Source organism: Hyalella azteca, unplaced genomic scaffold (genome assembly GCF_000764305.2).
Source record: "Hyalella azteca isolate HAZT.00-mixed unplaced genomic scaffold, Hazt_2.0.2 contig3384, whole genome shotgun sequence".
NCBI classification, from domain to species: domain Eukaryota; kingdom Metazoa; phylum Arthropoda; class Malacostraca; order Amphipoda; family Hyalellidae; genus Hyalella; species Hyalella azteca.
In genome coordinates, this window is record NW_025933634.1 from 411,717 (window position 1) to 428,424 (window position 16,708).

Sequence of the window (16,708 nt, forward strand, 5' to 3'; positions counted from 1 at the left end):
ATTTTTATCGTGGAATAAAGTCTAATCGTCGTCCGGCACCGGGTTTTTATAACCACGGATGCGCGACAACAATGCCAGTGCCAGGCCGCTTCTTGCCCATTTTTAAACAACTTTCTGAGTCATGTCCAACAGGCGTCGCCACGACTGCGACTGCAAAACCTTATTTATTTTTGGGCACCAGCGAGATTTTTTGGCAACTTATTTTATGCGGAGCAAAAGTTTTCAAGTATTTTCTACGGCGAACAAAGCCTTGTCTTGTCAACTGACAGAATTCGGGTGACATCTGCGCCAAGGATTGAGGACGGTAGGTCATCAGGATTAGCGCCTAAAACTCTCGTGTGTGTCCTGTGTGGCAATAGCAACAATCCAAGGATTGGGCCAATCCCAAACTGCTACTGGTCCTTTAAAGTATCAAAGGAATCATTTAATATTTTTGCGGCATCATCAGACCATTATACGGTCGTATAAAATATTACTATAATTTATAAAATATGCTTCTTTCTCGTATGTACATCTTCTCATCGAGCCGAGAATGAGTTCTACGGACAGTGCTATAATTATCGTACTTCTCGGCGTCAGTCTCCATGTATGAAAGGTGATATTTTAATTAAGACTCGAATTTGTACTATTGTGCAATTTAGTTAGATGGACAGCAAAATGAACTGCAACTGTAAAACGTAATCCATCAATCACCATTTGCATTGAAATTAAAATGTCGTGGCATCGATGTAACTGCAATACAGCAACATATTGGATAGAATTGTGAATATATTCCTGGTTCTACATAATATGTAGAATTATGCAGAGTCAAATTAACATGATATTATGATATGTTTCGTTTGCAAGCCACCTCAGTAAATATAACAAAGATATAATGCATATTTGTAGATACTCTTACATCTAATCATAATTATAAAAATCACTTCTTTCGGAGGAAATTTCGATCTGCTTCCTCATTTGCATTAAGTTCATGTAATTAAAATGAGAAGAAGAGAAGAATTTATTATTTATTAACTCCATGTAATTAAAATGAGAAGAAGAGGAGAAGAATTTATTATTTATCAACATCTTTTGTATTAACCAATTTTCAACTTAAACAACTGGATGTCTGGAAAATTTTCATACATAATTCTAAGCATACCTCAAAAAATATAGAGCTTACTTTGATGAAAGATGAAATAAGAACTCAACCAACTCCAATTATGACTGCACAGCAGTGACTTCTCTTTGTGCCAACGTTTCGCTTATTTGGTTTCCTTTATAATGACGCCGGTGATCATTGGTACATCTGAAACCCAGTAAAAAGTGCTAAATTGTCGCGATAAATCCAAAAATATCGAATCGGTAATTTAAAAGTGATTCAATTCCAATCTCATTAGCATGGCACGCAGAGAACGACTGTGGCTTGCCACAGCAGTTAATGAAGCGCCTGAGCAAACAACTTCTGCTGAAACGTTCCACTTTGATGGCCGTGCAGTGTCACCACGCGGGCTGCGTGAGTGGTCGGCCGCTGATAAATGACCAATGTACACATTCCTGATCCGCTTTGCTATTCAATTAAAATTGGGACGACATGCAGGGATCAGAATGGGATTGGCGCGCGCATATCTACAGACGAGCATCCCTGCTGAAAATTGTTGATGGATTACCATTGCGAAGGGTATTATCGATGGTTGGCCGACTGCGATTCACCAATGATTTTTGAAAGGGTAAATAAAGGGATTGCGATGAAGTGAACTGTGAGCAATTGGATTGGATGCAGGGAGCTGGATTAGGTCTTCCCTCATTGTTTGTGAGGTTTGTGGGGCTCCTGAGCTTGCGAGCTACGAGGTCAAAGCAATTGTTGCGATGATTGTTGGTGTTGGTGCCGGCTTTGATTTGTTGACTTCACTAAATAGCTTATTTCGGCAATTCCACGAACTAAAATGGAATCACGAATCATGAGAATTTATATTCAGTGATGCGATACGAATTTAAAATGGGCCTCGATTATGAAAATACCCCCAGAAAAACCCTTGCCTGAGAGCTATACAGTACTGAAATACTGAATAGATATTTATTTTACTACCAGGTGGGACATGGCAGCCTGGACCTTGGTCGGAGTGCCGTTTGGATTCCTCTTCCCCACGTCGTCTGAGTAATGGCTTGTGTCACGGCACACACTACAGGAACGTCTCATGCTTGACTCAAGCGTCTGAAAAAGTTCCCCCGTTACCATGCACGGGACCAGAGCCTCCACGTGAAGCGCCATGCAAAGTATCATGCCCAAAAGATTGCGTCGTTGGACCCTGGAGTGACTGGACCCCTTGTACAATTTGCGGTAAGCTGCAGTCCCGAAACCGCGCGGTGCTCGAGGCACCCAGCAAGGCAGATAAACCGTGTCCTCGGTTAACCGAAGTGAAGACTTGCGAAGAGGACTGCAGGCCTTCAACCACATCGACAACTACAACTACCAACAAGCCGGTCGTACCTTGGCTTCAGGTGGGGCAGTGGGGTGACTGTATGCCTCTCAAGACTCATCAAGCTGCTAAAAGCCCAACAGAAAAGCCCAAAGTCCTCGAGTTCATCAACCTTGCAGATTTTGATGATGAGGATGACGGTGGAGAGCGAAGCGGGGATGGATCACTGGAGACCTCAGCCGGAAACTTAGGTGAAATAAAAACAAAAACTCACCTTTTTACTACGGGGAAAACTAACTTTCAGTCTCAAGCGAATACAAACTTGGTACATGCATTGGATGTTCCATCCGAGTATCAAAAGAATTCGAGTTTGCAGGAGCTGTCGGATATTTTATTGGACTCTTCTCAAGATTTGGCAGCCGGCAAAGTGGGATTTCAGAAGCGAAATCTAACTTGCCATACCGAAGGTGGCAAGGCCATCTCGTTAAGGTAAGGCTGATTTCTTGACTGATTTATTAGTTACTTTAAGAAGTAATTAAATTAACTGCATATAAGGTCTGAAAAGCCTATCTGAAATCTTGGTGTGCAGCATGGTGGTTGAACAGGAGTTTTAGTGGTTATGTATCCAATTTCGTATCTGTCTCGTGTAGCTCGAACTGCAAGCGCCTATTTCAATGATCAATTAGAGAAACAAATGCGATCGTTATGCAACGAATATCCTTCGAAAAATTGTGCACAAATTTTCCATTAAATATTGATAAATAAAATACTAATAAAAAATTGATTTTGTTTATCACGCTCCATACGATGTGTCAGCACTAGCAAATATCAAAATTTGAATTAATGAACTTTTTAAATCTATTTTCCAGTATTTGTCGAAAAAAATGAGAACGTTCAATAAATTAATTTTTCATATTTCTACGGAATCGAATGTTCAATAATTCTTATGGAAATTTGTTTTTAGATATGAAAGTTTTGTCATATCGGCTGTCAAAGAAATTGAAAAAAATTCGTCTTAAACCAAAAACAAGGAAGCAACGATGCAGACTTTTTAAGCCTATTAAATAGTAAAAAAGAAAATTAAATATTTTAGTCGGCTGTTTGCCGAAAAAAATTTGATTGATTTTAGCTCGTATTTGCAATTCATCGATTCATTGCTGAATTCATTTGCGAATTAATTCACTTTTCCCTATTGGAACATTTGAATCTCTGATATAAATAAATTTAGTGAACGAGCTTCATTGAATTCGCAACAGATATTGGCAAATATTTACCAAACATAGATAAATATTCTAGTCACTCAGGAGTTCTCTTGTAATTTACTTAATAAATATTGTATCGATGCATATTATTGTCATTATTTTGCAATCACGCTCTTACAAAAGTAATTTTCTTTATAAAACTGAATAAATACAGTTGAAACGCAATGTTATATTCCAAAGACTGAAAATTCACTTCATCATATGAACGGTGAGGACATTTAGTTTATCATCTTTAATGAAGATGGCACCATTGGGTCTCTATCTGCCATCTGGTCTCTATTAAAGACGATTGTTTGTGGTCAGTGAACACAACAGTTTTAATAGTAATATTTATGTGTATAAAAGGCTACGTTAAAGAGAAATAATTAAATAAAAATGCTGCGTTTTTTTCGTGTCAGCATGTGCCTGCAAGTGACAGACTCGCTTCTTCCCGCACACACACGTCCGTGTGAGCTGGCGGTAGACTGTCTGGTCACGCAGTGGTCTTCGTGGTCCACGCTCACTCATGGTTGCATCGCACCTAATGGACAAGTTAGTTATTATGATGACAAACTAACGTAATATACCTACGTGCATTGATTTATTTAATGCTGGTTTCATTGAAGACCAGAGAGTATTTCTTATTGACAATCTTCTTATTGTTTTTCTCTATTCGGCGAATTAGGCTCTTGATAGGAAGTGAAAATCCAAATATCAGTAAGGTTTGTTCATATGAAAATACGAATACGGAAAAACAATAAGAAGATTATCAATAAGAAATACTCTCTGGTCTTCAATGAAACCTGCATTAAAGAACAGCTTATGCCAAACTACACAAATGACATACTGTATATATGTAGACATTTGTGATATTGAAAAGGGTCAAACAAGATTTTATGAGTAAGAAATGCTGGGAAGATTCTCTTTATTGTAGTGTTAGTAAGTTAGTTAGTTCAGTTAGTATAAATTGTAGTAGTTACAATTTATTAACACAATAACCGTTCTGTGCGACACATGGCTTTCTAAAGATGTTACATAAATATTTATAAATAATTATAATATACATAAATAAATATAAATAATTATAATATACATAAATATTTATAGATTCGCGCTGCACTGGCACGTCAAACTGTGTATACGTAAGTGTGATCGAAAGCAAAACTTTTTCTCTTCCGATGCATCAGATTTTATAATTTACGAATCCCGGGATATTCTTAAGCTGAAGTCGTGTCTGAATAACGCTAATGTTCTTATGCGCTTGTACTTGGAAATTGGTCTAATCTTTCGCGACCTCAAATTTTGTTGAATTAATTTAATTTGATTTCGGGTTCGGGTTAATTTGTCGTTCATTTGATAATTATCATAGTTTAATGTGATAAATGTCTACTTATAAGTTTAATGTCTCCTCGTGAAAATTAGAGAAAAACAGACATTAAATTGTAAATCAAGGTTCATTGAAATATGTACTGGCTTCAAAATTTATCATGATTTTTTACTAAAATTGAACCAACAGGCTAGTGCGCAGCTAATCTATCCGACCAAGTCAGGATTTGTTTTAACGGTATTATTTCATGCGGTAATTCGCATGAAGGTTATTGATCTCGGTCAAATCCGTGCTCGTATCATAAACAGGCTGCACAAAATAGTCTAAAAGTGATTTTGGCTATAAACATATTAATAAAACAGCGGTTAAAATGAACGGAATTCGGGTGCTAGAAAAATTTTGCTTCAGTAATCAATTGATGTTTTTAAGATCTTCAGGGAGTAAAATTCTGCTGCCTAAAAATAAGATTTTTAGATTCTACGAGATTGTATTTGAAATGTCAGGAAGCGTCCACGGGTTTCTGGTCTGATTCGAAATCACGAGCGGATTTTCAGAGGCCACCCCTCGGCCGACGTTCGGCCTCCCTGACAACCCGCGATGTTTTCTTAGGACGCGCGAGGCTCGGGAGTGAATACGCCCCAGTGAAGCTGTGAAGTCTGCGTGCATAATTCAACAGGGGACGCGTAGCTCTTGTCGCTACATTGCTGCTTGTTGCTGCTGAGGGCAAACGTTCCTTTGATTTAATCTGGGAAGTTGCATTTTTCATGAAACCAACATGCAATGACACTTTTTTGTAAACGTAGATAATTACAACGGCTGCACTCGATTGGCTTCAATATAATTATGAAAGTACAATCTAGAAAATCTCTCGGTTTCATAAAAAAAATAAAGATTTAAACAAAAAATTATAATTCTATGATCTCGCACTAATCTACTAGGGTAAATATCCCAAGAATTACAGTAGATGAAGAACTGGCGGCCTTTAAACGTTGATTGCCAGGAAACCTGCTCTGAATTTCAAGGAGTCTTCATCAAAGATTTGGTCTCTAATTAAGGCTCAAAGTGCTATAATTACCCGAGGTAAGTTGAAGAAATCCTACTCTGCCGCTGCCTGACGTTCACGGGCGGAAATTTTTGATGGGTTGTGCGGTTATCATGGGGTAGATATTCTGAAGTTGTTTCGCTAGCAAACAAAAATGAATATTTCGGCCGTCAAGTTTTATTCGCATTGAGAATAAAGTACAGGAAATGTTTCTTTTTAATTTATTCTCATTTACATTTATGGATGATGTATGGAAAGACGTTATGAAAGTTTGACACATGAAAAGCTTATTTAACTTATTCATTCATGCCAACTGAAAATGAAATTTATAGCGCCAAAATGTAATGATTTTCGCTACACATAAAAAATTGTGAAATTTATCGGTCTTAAATACAAGCCAGATCATCAAAAGGCATTGAGTGTTCGTTTCCGGGGAAAGAAAAAAAGCTGCTTTGTTGTCGGTGCTCTTTGTAGTCGCTCGTCTTCTGCTGAAAGGAGCTCTGAAAAGTATCGCCTGGGGCATGCCAGAGTTTTCTGCGCCAGAACTAAGAAGAATTTCTTGCCATTATGAGGGAAAACGGCTTTGCCGGCAGCCAATGAACTTCGAGGTGCCAGCCAAGATACCGTCGCCGGAAGCTCAACTGGAAAAGCGTCGACGACTTGCAATGTCCAGTCCGGAAATCCAAGAAAAAACGAGAAGTGAAAGAGCTGGAAAGCCCACGCAAGAAATGGCAGCAATCTATACAGGACATATTAGAAAATGCTAACAATTGTAATAAAGGTTTTACGCGCAAATAAACCAAAAAAGTGACGAATGCTTACAGTCTCTTAAGTATTGATTACTATTATTGAAATGATTATTGATTGATGTGAAAAAAACTAGCTCAAACCCAATTGAACAGCTTTCTGCCTTAAAATCTCGTCGATCTTAATTCATAATATTTCGAAGTCGCAAAAACACGCAATAATCTCTTGTTTCCATAATACGAATTAAGTGATCATGTTATTATTAGATGCTCATCCAGTTTATCTCTATACTAATTTAAAAGACAGCTAAATAGAGGTAGAACAACATTACGTATTAAATGGGAAATGTACTTTATTAAAAAGAACTTCTCCCCTCGCCCTTCAGGTGGTGCGCGAGGTACGCGAGCGTCGCCGTGCAGCGCTGGTGCTGCAGCGCGGAGCCGGCCGTCCTTGCCCTCATCTGCTGGAGACTCAGACACTAGCACGACCCCGGCTAGTGCCTTGTGACTCCAAGTGAGTTTTGGGATGCTTGTGGCATGTGAGTCCAAGTGAGTTTTGGGATGCTAATGTCATGTGTAGCTGACTTTTGGGATGCTTGTGCCTTGTGAGTGTAGCTGACTTTTGGGATGCTTGTGCCTTGTGAGTGTAGCTGAGTTTTAGGATGCTTGTGCCTTGTGAGTGTAGCTGAGTTTTAGGATGCTTGTGCCTTGTGAGTGTAGCTGACTTTTGGGATGCTAGTGCCTTGTGAGTGTAGCTGACTTTTGGGATGCTTGTGCCTTGTGAGTGTAGCTGACTTTTGGGATGCTTGTGCCTTGTGAGTGTAGCTGACTTTTGGGATGCTTGTGACATGTGAGTCCTTGTGACAGGTGAGATGCTTATGTCAAGTGACTCCAAATGGTTCGCAAGATGCTTATGTCACGCGATTCTGGAAGAGTCGTGTTTCTATGGCGCACCTGATTTCATTTCATTGATGTGTTTTAGGACGAGAGTTAAGAGGATATTGTAATGCGATATCCTGAAGATAAATCGTCGTGCCATCCTCACGTTTTGCGTTAGTTGATTGCCATGCACGTGCTTTTTAGCGCATTTTCGCATTGATGGAAAAAATACACTATTGTGCTCGCCATGTCCGTCTGTCTGTCTGTTTGTCCGTCTGTCCGTCCGTCTGTCCGTGACCTCAAGTTTTCGTCAACGAGAAAATGCGCTCTCTGTCACCCACTGCAGTGAGTACTGAGTTAAATTTTAAATTTTTTAGCTCTGCTTGGACACTGTGACCCGGATTGAGTCATATGACGTAGAACACATATACAGGAATTTATGTTTTGAAATATTAAATAAAATAATTTCCTGCCCTATATATATGATACCAGCAATGTTTGATTGAACCAAAAAGGATGCCGGGCCATTGTTTGTCCGGTGGTGAGCTTAGAAGCAATGATTCGACAACTGTGAAGTCCGTTCTACTTTTCGCTGTACACTCATAAAAATGAAGGGATCACATTGTCTAAATAATGACAGACTAAAATAATGTAGCACATAAATGTGTATTTTTTGAGTGTATGGTGCCTAATACTTACAAAGACGATCAGAAACTTTATGAATTTTACATATTTTTAATTTTTTGGCCTCATTTTTTCATGTTGGAAATTATTTTCAAACAAAAGGTATTAATAAATCTGAATTAAGATTACAGTTTAGTTTTGTTTCATTTGTATTAAAGTGTCGCGACATCAAAATGCTTATGTTAATATTATGAATTGTAGTACGAAAAGATTTACAAGCAATTGATAGATTCATTGATTAACATTAAATTTAAGTAACTTTCCGAACTGTCTGACCGTTTGAGTGGTAGAATAAGAACGAGGCTCACAGCTATAATCTTTTGGCTTCACTTAAATTTGGAATTTTTTAAGCCATGCAAAATTTTCAACGCACGAGTCTATCGTTCCTGTCAATATTCCGTTTTTCTGAATATTGCTCAGTTGCACTAAAAATAAAAGGCGGGTCCGCCAAATCGGAAGCTTTTTTGCGCTCAATGGAAAGTTTTGCTGTGGAAGCCTCGCTGTTTTTGTTGCTCTCGGACGGAGGTAGCGAAAAATTTATTTTTTTAGTAACAACTGTACAAGTCTTTCCTTCCTCGCCGGGTACCTTGAGTGCGTGACATTTCTAACTAAATACAATATATCTAAAATTTATTTTAGAATTGTTTTTGGTGAAAGTGAAGAAATTTCACTGATGAAAAACTCTTGATAGTTAGGGAAGGATTTTGTTAAGGTTGCCGACCAATAAAAAAATATTGTATTTATCAACTGGTGCCAACTTATTTGCTCAGCAATAAATTAAAAACGCATTCTTGCCAACATAATTTCAAAAAATTCTTCTTCTTCTCTATCCATACAGAACTTCTTCCTCCGATTACGATTACAGTGATGACGAAAAAAGATGATGTCAACCAGAAACTTGAAAAAAATTCCGGTTGAAGTGAAATTATGACTGCGATGAGCTTTTAATTAAGATTTGATTACCAGCTTTGAAGTTCACCGATCAATGGATGTACGTGGCCAGCATCGATATAATATTCAGAAATAAAATTTGATTCGGAGTAGATCATTTTTAAAGTCCGCTTTAATAATATAGTGGATCTACTGAAACATTTTATTTCAGTTCGTATTTTTAATGTTTGTCATTGTGTTTCGGATAAATGCTTTAAAGAAAGAAGTTTTATTAAAAGCTACAAATTTGTATAGGGTTAATACTACCGCTCGCCTAGCGATACTTCATGAATGTAAATTATTTTATCAACAGCTATGATGTTATCAAGACTTGAATAATATTAATATTATAATAGTTAAAACCTCACTTGAATTAATTCGAGATTAAAGTCTCTTATGATAATCACAACTCGAGTACGAAATGTCGAGGATCTTTAGAATTATGTTCGAATGACACATAATAATGTAGGCTCAAACCACAGGTTAACCTTCTTGTATTTCCCAATTTGGTAAAAATTTATTAAGTGCACTCATGAAAAGTGCGAGGTGATGAAAAAATTTCTTATATCAGTGTAAACGCGTAAGAAATTCCTTTTACCTTCAATGTCTTAAACCCAATCAATATCCCTCAAGCGAGAAAAAAGAAAATTCAGACGAAACTGTCGAGTTCCTGTAGAGCTCTCGTCGCTCAGAAGTTCCTCAATTAAATTCGTTAAGTTAATACACTATTAATACTATTTATTCTATGCTATTGAATTTTTTTATATATATGAGACACAATATTCGCCCGTTAGGTACGAGTGGGTGCCGACGTCGTGGGGCCCGTGTGTGTCGACCGTTGGGCCCGACACACACTCACCCGTGGCATGTGGGGGCGGGGTGCAGAAAAGACGGGTGTTCTGCGCACGGGTGCAATACAAAGCACCCGTTGCTGACGCGCTCTGTGCACACGTCCAGCCTCCGCCAATATACCAGAGGTAAAATTAAGAAAATGTGTAGTTAAATAATGTTATTCTATGTCAGTACATTTTAGTAATTTTTATTTCAGAAATGTATTCAAAATTGCAAACAATTATGTATGTAAAATAATTTTTATTAACGATATTAGATTTGAATGCAAGTATTTCATGTTGATTTTTTTAGTTTTATTCAAAATTCAGGCATGAAATAGATTTTAAATTTACATACCTACTCTAAGCCACTTTTTCTTGAAGAAATTCCCAAGTTGTCTTAAGAAACAGCCAAGTTTTTCTCAAATAACTTCTCAATATATCTATGTTTTCTGGTCCCGATAAATAGCAATGCTGTCTCAAGTTCACAGCCTTCACCTGCGTGAAGCAGATTTTTCTGACATTATTTTGTCGGCACCTGGGATTCTAGCTCTCGAAGTTTAGCAAGAGTTCCAGCCTTCACCATGAGTTAAAACTTTATGATACAGAGAAATTCTTGGACTGGCCAATTTTCTGCGAGAAAAGTTCATATATGTCTGGCAAACAATCCACATTGTTCAACTGTATCAGTATGTCAGAATCCAATGAAAATAGATTTGCATGCATTTAGTAAAATTTATGAATGCTTTCACGTTCTGATGTATCGCCGTATCCAGCCCTTCTTTCGCGATTTAATTTATCTATACAATAAAATTTTGCATGGTGAACATTTTGTAGAGGATTTTGCACACAGAAATTCCGTGTTTAGTCTCAAAGAGGGAGCAGCACAACGCCTATGTCATTCTTCTACCAGAGCAAAGTCCCGTTTGACGAACAAGCTTGGCTAAGGGGCATTAGCTTGCTATATTGAAGTGCTTACACAAAGGGGAGTCGGCATTAAAATTGGAGAGAAAATCTCAGTCGAATGGGGTAACCTGACGGTAAGAATAGCGTATCAAACTTCTGAACGTTTTCCGAGTGACATCAATGCTTGAGAAAAGAAGTGGAAGGGCTGGAGAAAGAGACGATGTTCCGACGACGCGACGATGTTTGCTCAAACTCTTAGCTGAAAAAGTTGCGACAGCTACAAAAGCCTTTGCGTGCTTCTTCAGAGTGCTCAAGTCTTAAAAATGTCGCTAAAACATTATAAGCGCCTCGACTTTTTTTTTGACTTTCAGTATTGTTTAAATTATAGAGTCAAGCTCAGCAAGGATTTAAGGAAAATTTTTATCATTGCACTTCATTGAATCTGTTTAAACATATTGCATTTTGGTTACTTCTGTACGAGTTCAATTTAGTATGTTTTTACAAGGTTAGGTAACATGTTATAACGTAAGAAAGACTTAAATGTCGTATAGTGCGCTAAATGAGATGCGTAACTTCAACAGAAATTAAATAATAGAATATTTCTCCTATTATTCTATAACACGCGGGGTAATGGCCAGTCTCTTTCGTAGTTTCCTCTATTCGTTATCTTCAGTGCTATTTGTTAATACCGACCTCATTTATACTACATTGCGAACAAAACAAAATAGTTATTTTTTTATTATCAGCCTAAAAGTCGAGCAAGGTATACAGACAATAGATACAATCAACGACAATCTACACTGAATTAAGCATCACATATTCTCATTCAGATTATATATTTTTACCGCTCGGTATAACGAAGCCTCATTATCTTTATCCAAGTAATCGCGCCATTTTAGTTTCCAGGAATTCGTTTTAGCTCTCGTTTGGAATTCACACAATCAATGTTGATTTCTTACATTATTTATGATTAATCAAACAAAAAATTTCATCGGCAAGCCGAGCTAATTTCTTGAAAATAAATATTCATCAAAGAAAGCGGCTCAGTCCATAAGGTTTTACTAAATAAAAAGAAAATGAGAGACTTGAATTTAAGATCACAAAGTGCGTAAGGGTATTTGACTGAAGGGCAGTTCGCGTGCTAGATCTTCTATCTGAATATTAAGTATTATTCGGATTTGATCCTGATTTTAATAAAGATTTAATCTGAAATTTTGGTCCACTGCCGTGACCACACCAGAGCGGTAATACTGAAGCGGCAGTGGCTTCAAACTTATTAATAACGCTATTTAATCTCTTAGTCAGAAGTAAAACTTTCTACCCGAGGAAGATCTAGAAGCATATAGTTGTTGCAAAATGATAAAAAAATAAAATAACGTGATATTCGCACAAATAAAAAATCGGAAACTAAATTTACAGGTTACTAGTTTGGAAGTACTTATTGATCAGCGAATACGAAACTAGTGAAAAAACAGCTTTGTAGATGGCAAATAATTCAGATTGAATTTTTTCAATTTCTAACAAGACTACAACTTGGAACTATGTTTAGAAGAGCAGAGCTATACACTTATGATGTACGCTTAAATTATCCCTCACATTACATAAGAAAGGCAGGCTGTAATGCACCCTCTCAAAAAAGGATCCCTCTTTATGAGTCTTGAATAATTCAACAAGACAAATTAATTATTATTATCCTCACCCTCGCCACTCAGTCTTGTTCAGTCAACTCCACACTTATACCCTGGGCGTTTTATTCTTCCCCTATAAGAACTCTATCGTGCTAATAATCTCTACCACACATCACTCAATCGTGCTCTCCAAACAATCTCTAACTCTTAGCATTATATCGTGTTATCCAAACAATCTCTAACTCTTAGCATTATATCGTGTCATCCAAACAATCTCTAACTCTTAGCATTATATCGTGTCATCCAAACAATCTCTAACTCTTAGCATTATATGCATTATATCGGGAGATGGAAGACAATTAAATAGTGGAAATCATGTATATAAATCCAGTTCTGTAAATAAGGTTAAAAGTTTATTCATACATCAAGATGGAAGTGTACAAAAAGTTTTGAAATGTTTCTCCACGAACTCTGATTCCGTTTCGAACAAAAGAAATGAACTATTAACTGTGATCGAAAACGAGTGTATAGACATTATTTGTATTACAGAGACACTCCCCAAAAATCACGGGGGGGAAAATTTTACCAGTTGAATTTCAGTTGCCAGGTTTTGATTGCTTTCATAATTTAAACGAAGAGCAGTGTAGTAGAGGGGTAGGTCTGTGGGTTAGAACCTTTTATGGGGCCCAACAAGTCAAGTTATCAGCAGAGCACCAATCAGCTAGAGAATCAGTGTGGTGTGAGCTTTCTTTAAAAAGCAGGGATAGCCTCCTTATAGGTGTCCTGTATAGATCACCCAACAGTTCCTCTGATAACGATCAAGTACTGAACAGTCTTCTACCAAGCATGACTTTCAGCAGGTCGCATACGTTAATCGTTGGTGACTTTAACCCTCCAGAAATAGACTGGGCACATGAATCCTCTCCAAGGGATGAGAATCACCCTTCATCCTTGTTCATGGAGTCTGTGAGAGACTCATTTTTATACCAGCACATCACAAAGCCAACCCATTTTAGAGGTAATCAGACTCCAAATACTCTAGACCTAGTGTTTACTAGTGAATAATCAATGGTAGAAGAGCTTCGCCACGAGGCTCCGTTGGGCAAAAGTCACCACCAGTCATTGTTTTTCAGTATTAAGTGCTATACAGAAAAGACGCCTCGGAAGCGTGAACGTTTCAACTTTGCGAAAGGCGACTATGTTAAACTTCGTGAATCAGTGAGTGCAGCGAACATTTCGGACTGTATCATGAACATGAATGTGGCGGAGTCTTGGTCATTCATCAAGAACACCGGTTATGTCTGCAGTTGATGGGTGTGTACCTAAGATAAAGCTCGGTGGAGTCAGAAAAACACAGTGGATGGACAATACGGTTAAAGCAAAGAAGGAAGCCTACAAGCGTTATTTACGAACTCGTAGCGATGCTGAGTATAACCTGTATGCTAGAGCTCGAAATCAAGCTAAAAAAGCTTGTCGCACCACAGTCAAAAATTTTGAAAAAGACGTTGCCAAAAACTCGAAAAAGAACCCGAAAGTCTTTTTCTTGTATGCTAGTTCGAAGTGTAAGACAAGGGACGGTATTGCTGATTTGAATGTAAATCAACGGAAGATATCTTCTGACGAGGGCAAGGCCAATGTTCTAAATCAGTTCTTTAGCAGCGTCTTCACAGATGAGGACTTGAACAGTATTCCAGCTATTGAGGAGCGACCAGTGGACTCGAAGTTAACTAGTTTCGAGATACATGAAGAGGAGGTTCTCAAGCGCTAGGTCTCCCTGAATCCCAACAAGTCATCTGGATCAGACGGTTTCCACCCTAGATTGCTCAACGAATTAGCAACCGTCCTGAAGACTAGACAAGGCCATGCATGAGCATATGTTTAGTCTTAAAATGCTTCGTACCCTACGGAACAACTGATATCTAGAAGCGATTTTAAATCTACCGTCCGTAAGGCCAGTCTAGTCAAGAAAAGTACAAGAATCGGTGACAGGCCTATCCAGGCCTATTCTTTAATGCCGAAGATACTATACTATATCGTGTTATCCAAACAATCTCTAAATCCTAGCACTCTATCGTCCTCTCCAAACAATCCCTAACTCTTAGTACTCTATCGTGCTCTCCAAACAATCCCTAACTCTTAGCACTCTATCGTGCTCTCCAAACAATCCCTAACTCTTAGCACTCTATCGTGCTCTCCAAACAATCTCTAACTCTTAGCACTCTATCGTGCTCTCCAAATAATCTCTAACTCTTAGCACTCAATCGTGCTCTCCAAACAATCCTTAACTCTTAGCACTCTATCGTGCTCTCCAAACAATCTCTAAATCTTAGCACTCAATCGTGCTCTCCAAGCAATCCCTAACTATTAGCACTCTATCGTGCTCCCCAAACAAGCCCTAACTCTTAGCACTCAATCGTGTTATCCGAACAATCTCTAACTCTTAGTACTCTATCGTGCTCTCAAAACAATCCCTAACTCTTAGCACTCTATCGTGCTCTCCAAACAATCCCTAACTCTTAGCACTCAATCGCGCTCTTCAAACAATCCCTAACTCTTAGCACTCTATCGTGCTCTCCAAACAATCTCTAACTCTTAGCACTCTATAGTGCTCTCCAAACAATCTCTAACTCTTAGCACTCAATCGTGCTCTCCAAACAATCCCTAACTCTTAGCACTCTATCGTGCTCTCCAAACAATCTTTATACCTCAGCACTCTATCATGCTTTCCAAACAATCTTCACCTTTTTATCTTAGCACCCTCAAAAGACTCCATTGTGCCGCCTGATAATTGCCGTCTCTTTGAGAAGGCCATCGTGCACTTCAAGCCATCTCCATTTCGCTTAGCACTCCACTGTTCTCTCCGGGAAATCTCCACATCACAAAGGACCTCACCATGCTCTCCAGGCAATCTCTACCACAAAAAAAAGTCCATAGCGCTCTCCAGGCAATCTCCAGAACAAAAAGGAGTCCATAGCGCTCTTCAGGCAATCTCCACAACAAAAAGGAGTTCATAGCGCTCTCCAGGCAATCTCCACCTCACAAAAGACCTCACCATGCTCTCCAGGCAATCTCCACCGCAAAAAGGAGTCCATAGCGCTCTCCAAGCAATCTCCACCTCACAGAGATGGGCTCAGATCACGAATGCATAGCAGGATGGCGCCCGTCGGCCCTCCGTGACTGGGATGAGGATAGAAGCAGCCTGGGTTGGCACTGAGCTCCAGAATACTAGCTAATTTCACTGGAAATTCCCTCGGGATCTCATTTCCTCCGATATTCTACCTGCGGACTCAACGCAATATTCAAAGGCAATGTTCAGCAGTAAAAATCTGCTGATAAGCTGGGGCGTTGTGCCATCAATGCTAACTTCATGATCAAGACGTGAGGTGTTCGCAGCCAGTGTGTGTTGCGCGTTTTATGAGAAATTAGAGACTGGAAATGAGTTTCCTTTGTGGAAATATTAGATTGCAATTCAAAAAGAACGTAGTTTTATCTCCCCTTTAACGTCAACAATGTTAACAATCAGAATATAAATATCAACATTTCGATAATATTCATATAATTATAAAAAACTTTTTAACCATTTAGTGACCCTTCCAGTTCGGCCATTTAGATTGCGAGGCCATTTTTTAAGCACAAATGTAACTTTAATTTTCACAAGTTAGCCAATGCATCTATAATTCATCCCAGAGTGCACCTCTGCTGCTCATCCTTATCTCTGTTCCCTTAAGACCTTAAATTATCTTAAATGATTCAGCAGTCGTGGCATGATGCTGACATTAAGGCACTCTTGGCCCGGCAGGACATAAAGTTTGGCTTCTGCTCTAAAACGTCGAGCTTAACGGGGCGCGAAGCAGCGGTAAGCCAGTGCAGTATTTATCGGCAAAGCTGTAATGCGGCAGACGCTGTGGGGACGCGACGTGTGGCCTGGTGGGCTTAATTACGGCCTGGGAGAGAATGGCTTGAGAGAATTATTTTTGCTTATTTTTTCAAGAAAAATTTCGCTGGTGTCGAACATAAATTTATTAACCTAAGAGATACGATGGAGAATAAGTATATAATAATAACACGAGGTGAGATTCGATGATATGTTACATCA

General features: G+C 38.6%; 1 protein-coding gene across 1 annotated transcript in view; it reads left to right on the plus strand.

The window, feature by feature from the left end:
* LOC108673510 (thrombospondin type-1 domain-containing protein 7B) overlaps positions 1-16,708 on the plus strand; it is a 76,629-nt gene that overhangs the window by 39,186 nt on the left and 20,735 nt on the right. Inside the window, exons 4-7 of the mRNA XM_018161354.2 lie at positions 2,072-2,888; positions 4,060-4,192; positions 7,142-7,269; positions 10,043-10,225. Coding sequence (XP_018016843.2) covers positions 2,072-2,888; positions 4,060-4,192; positions 7,142-7,269; positions 10,043-10,225 — 1,261 coding nt within the window. The remainder of the gene's footprint in view (positions 1-2,071; positions 2,889-4,059; positions 4,193-7,141; positions 7,270-10,042; positions 10,226-16,708) is intronic.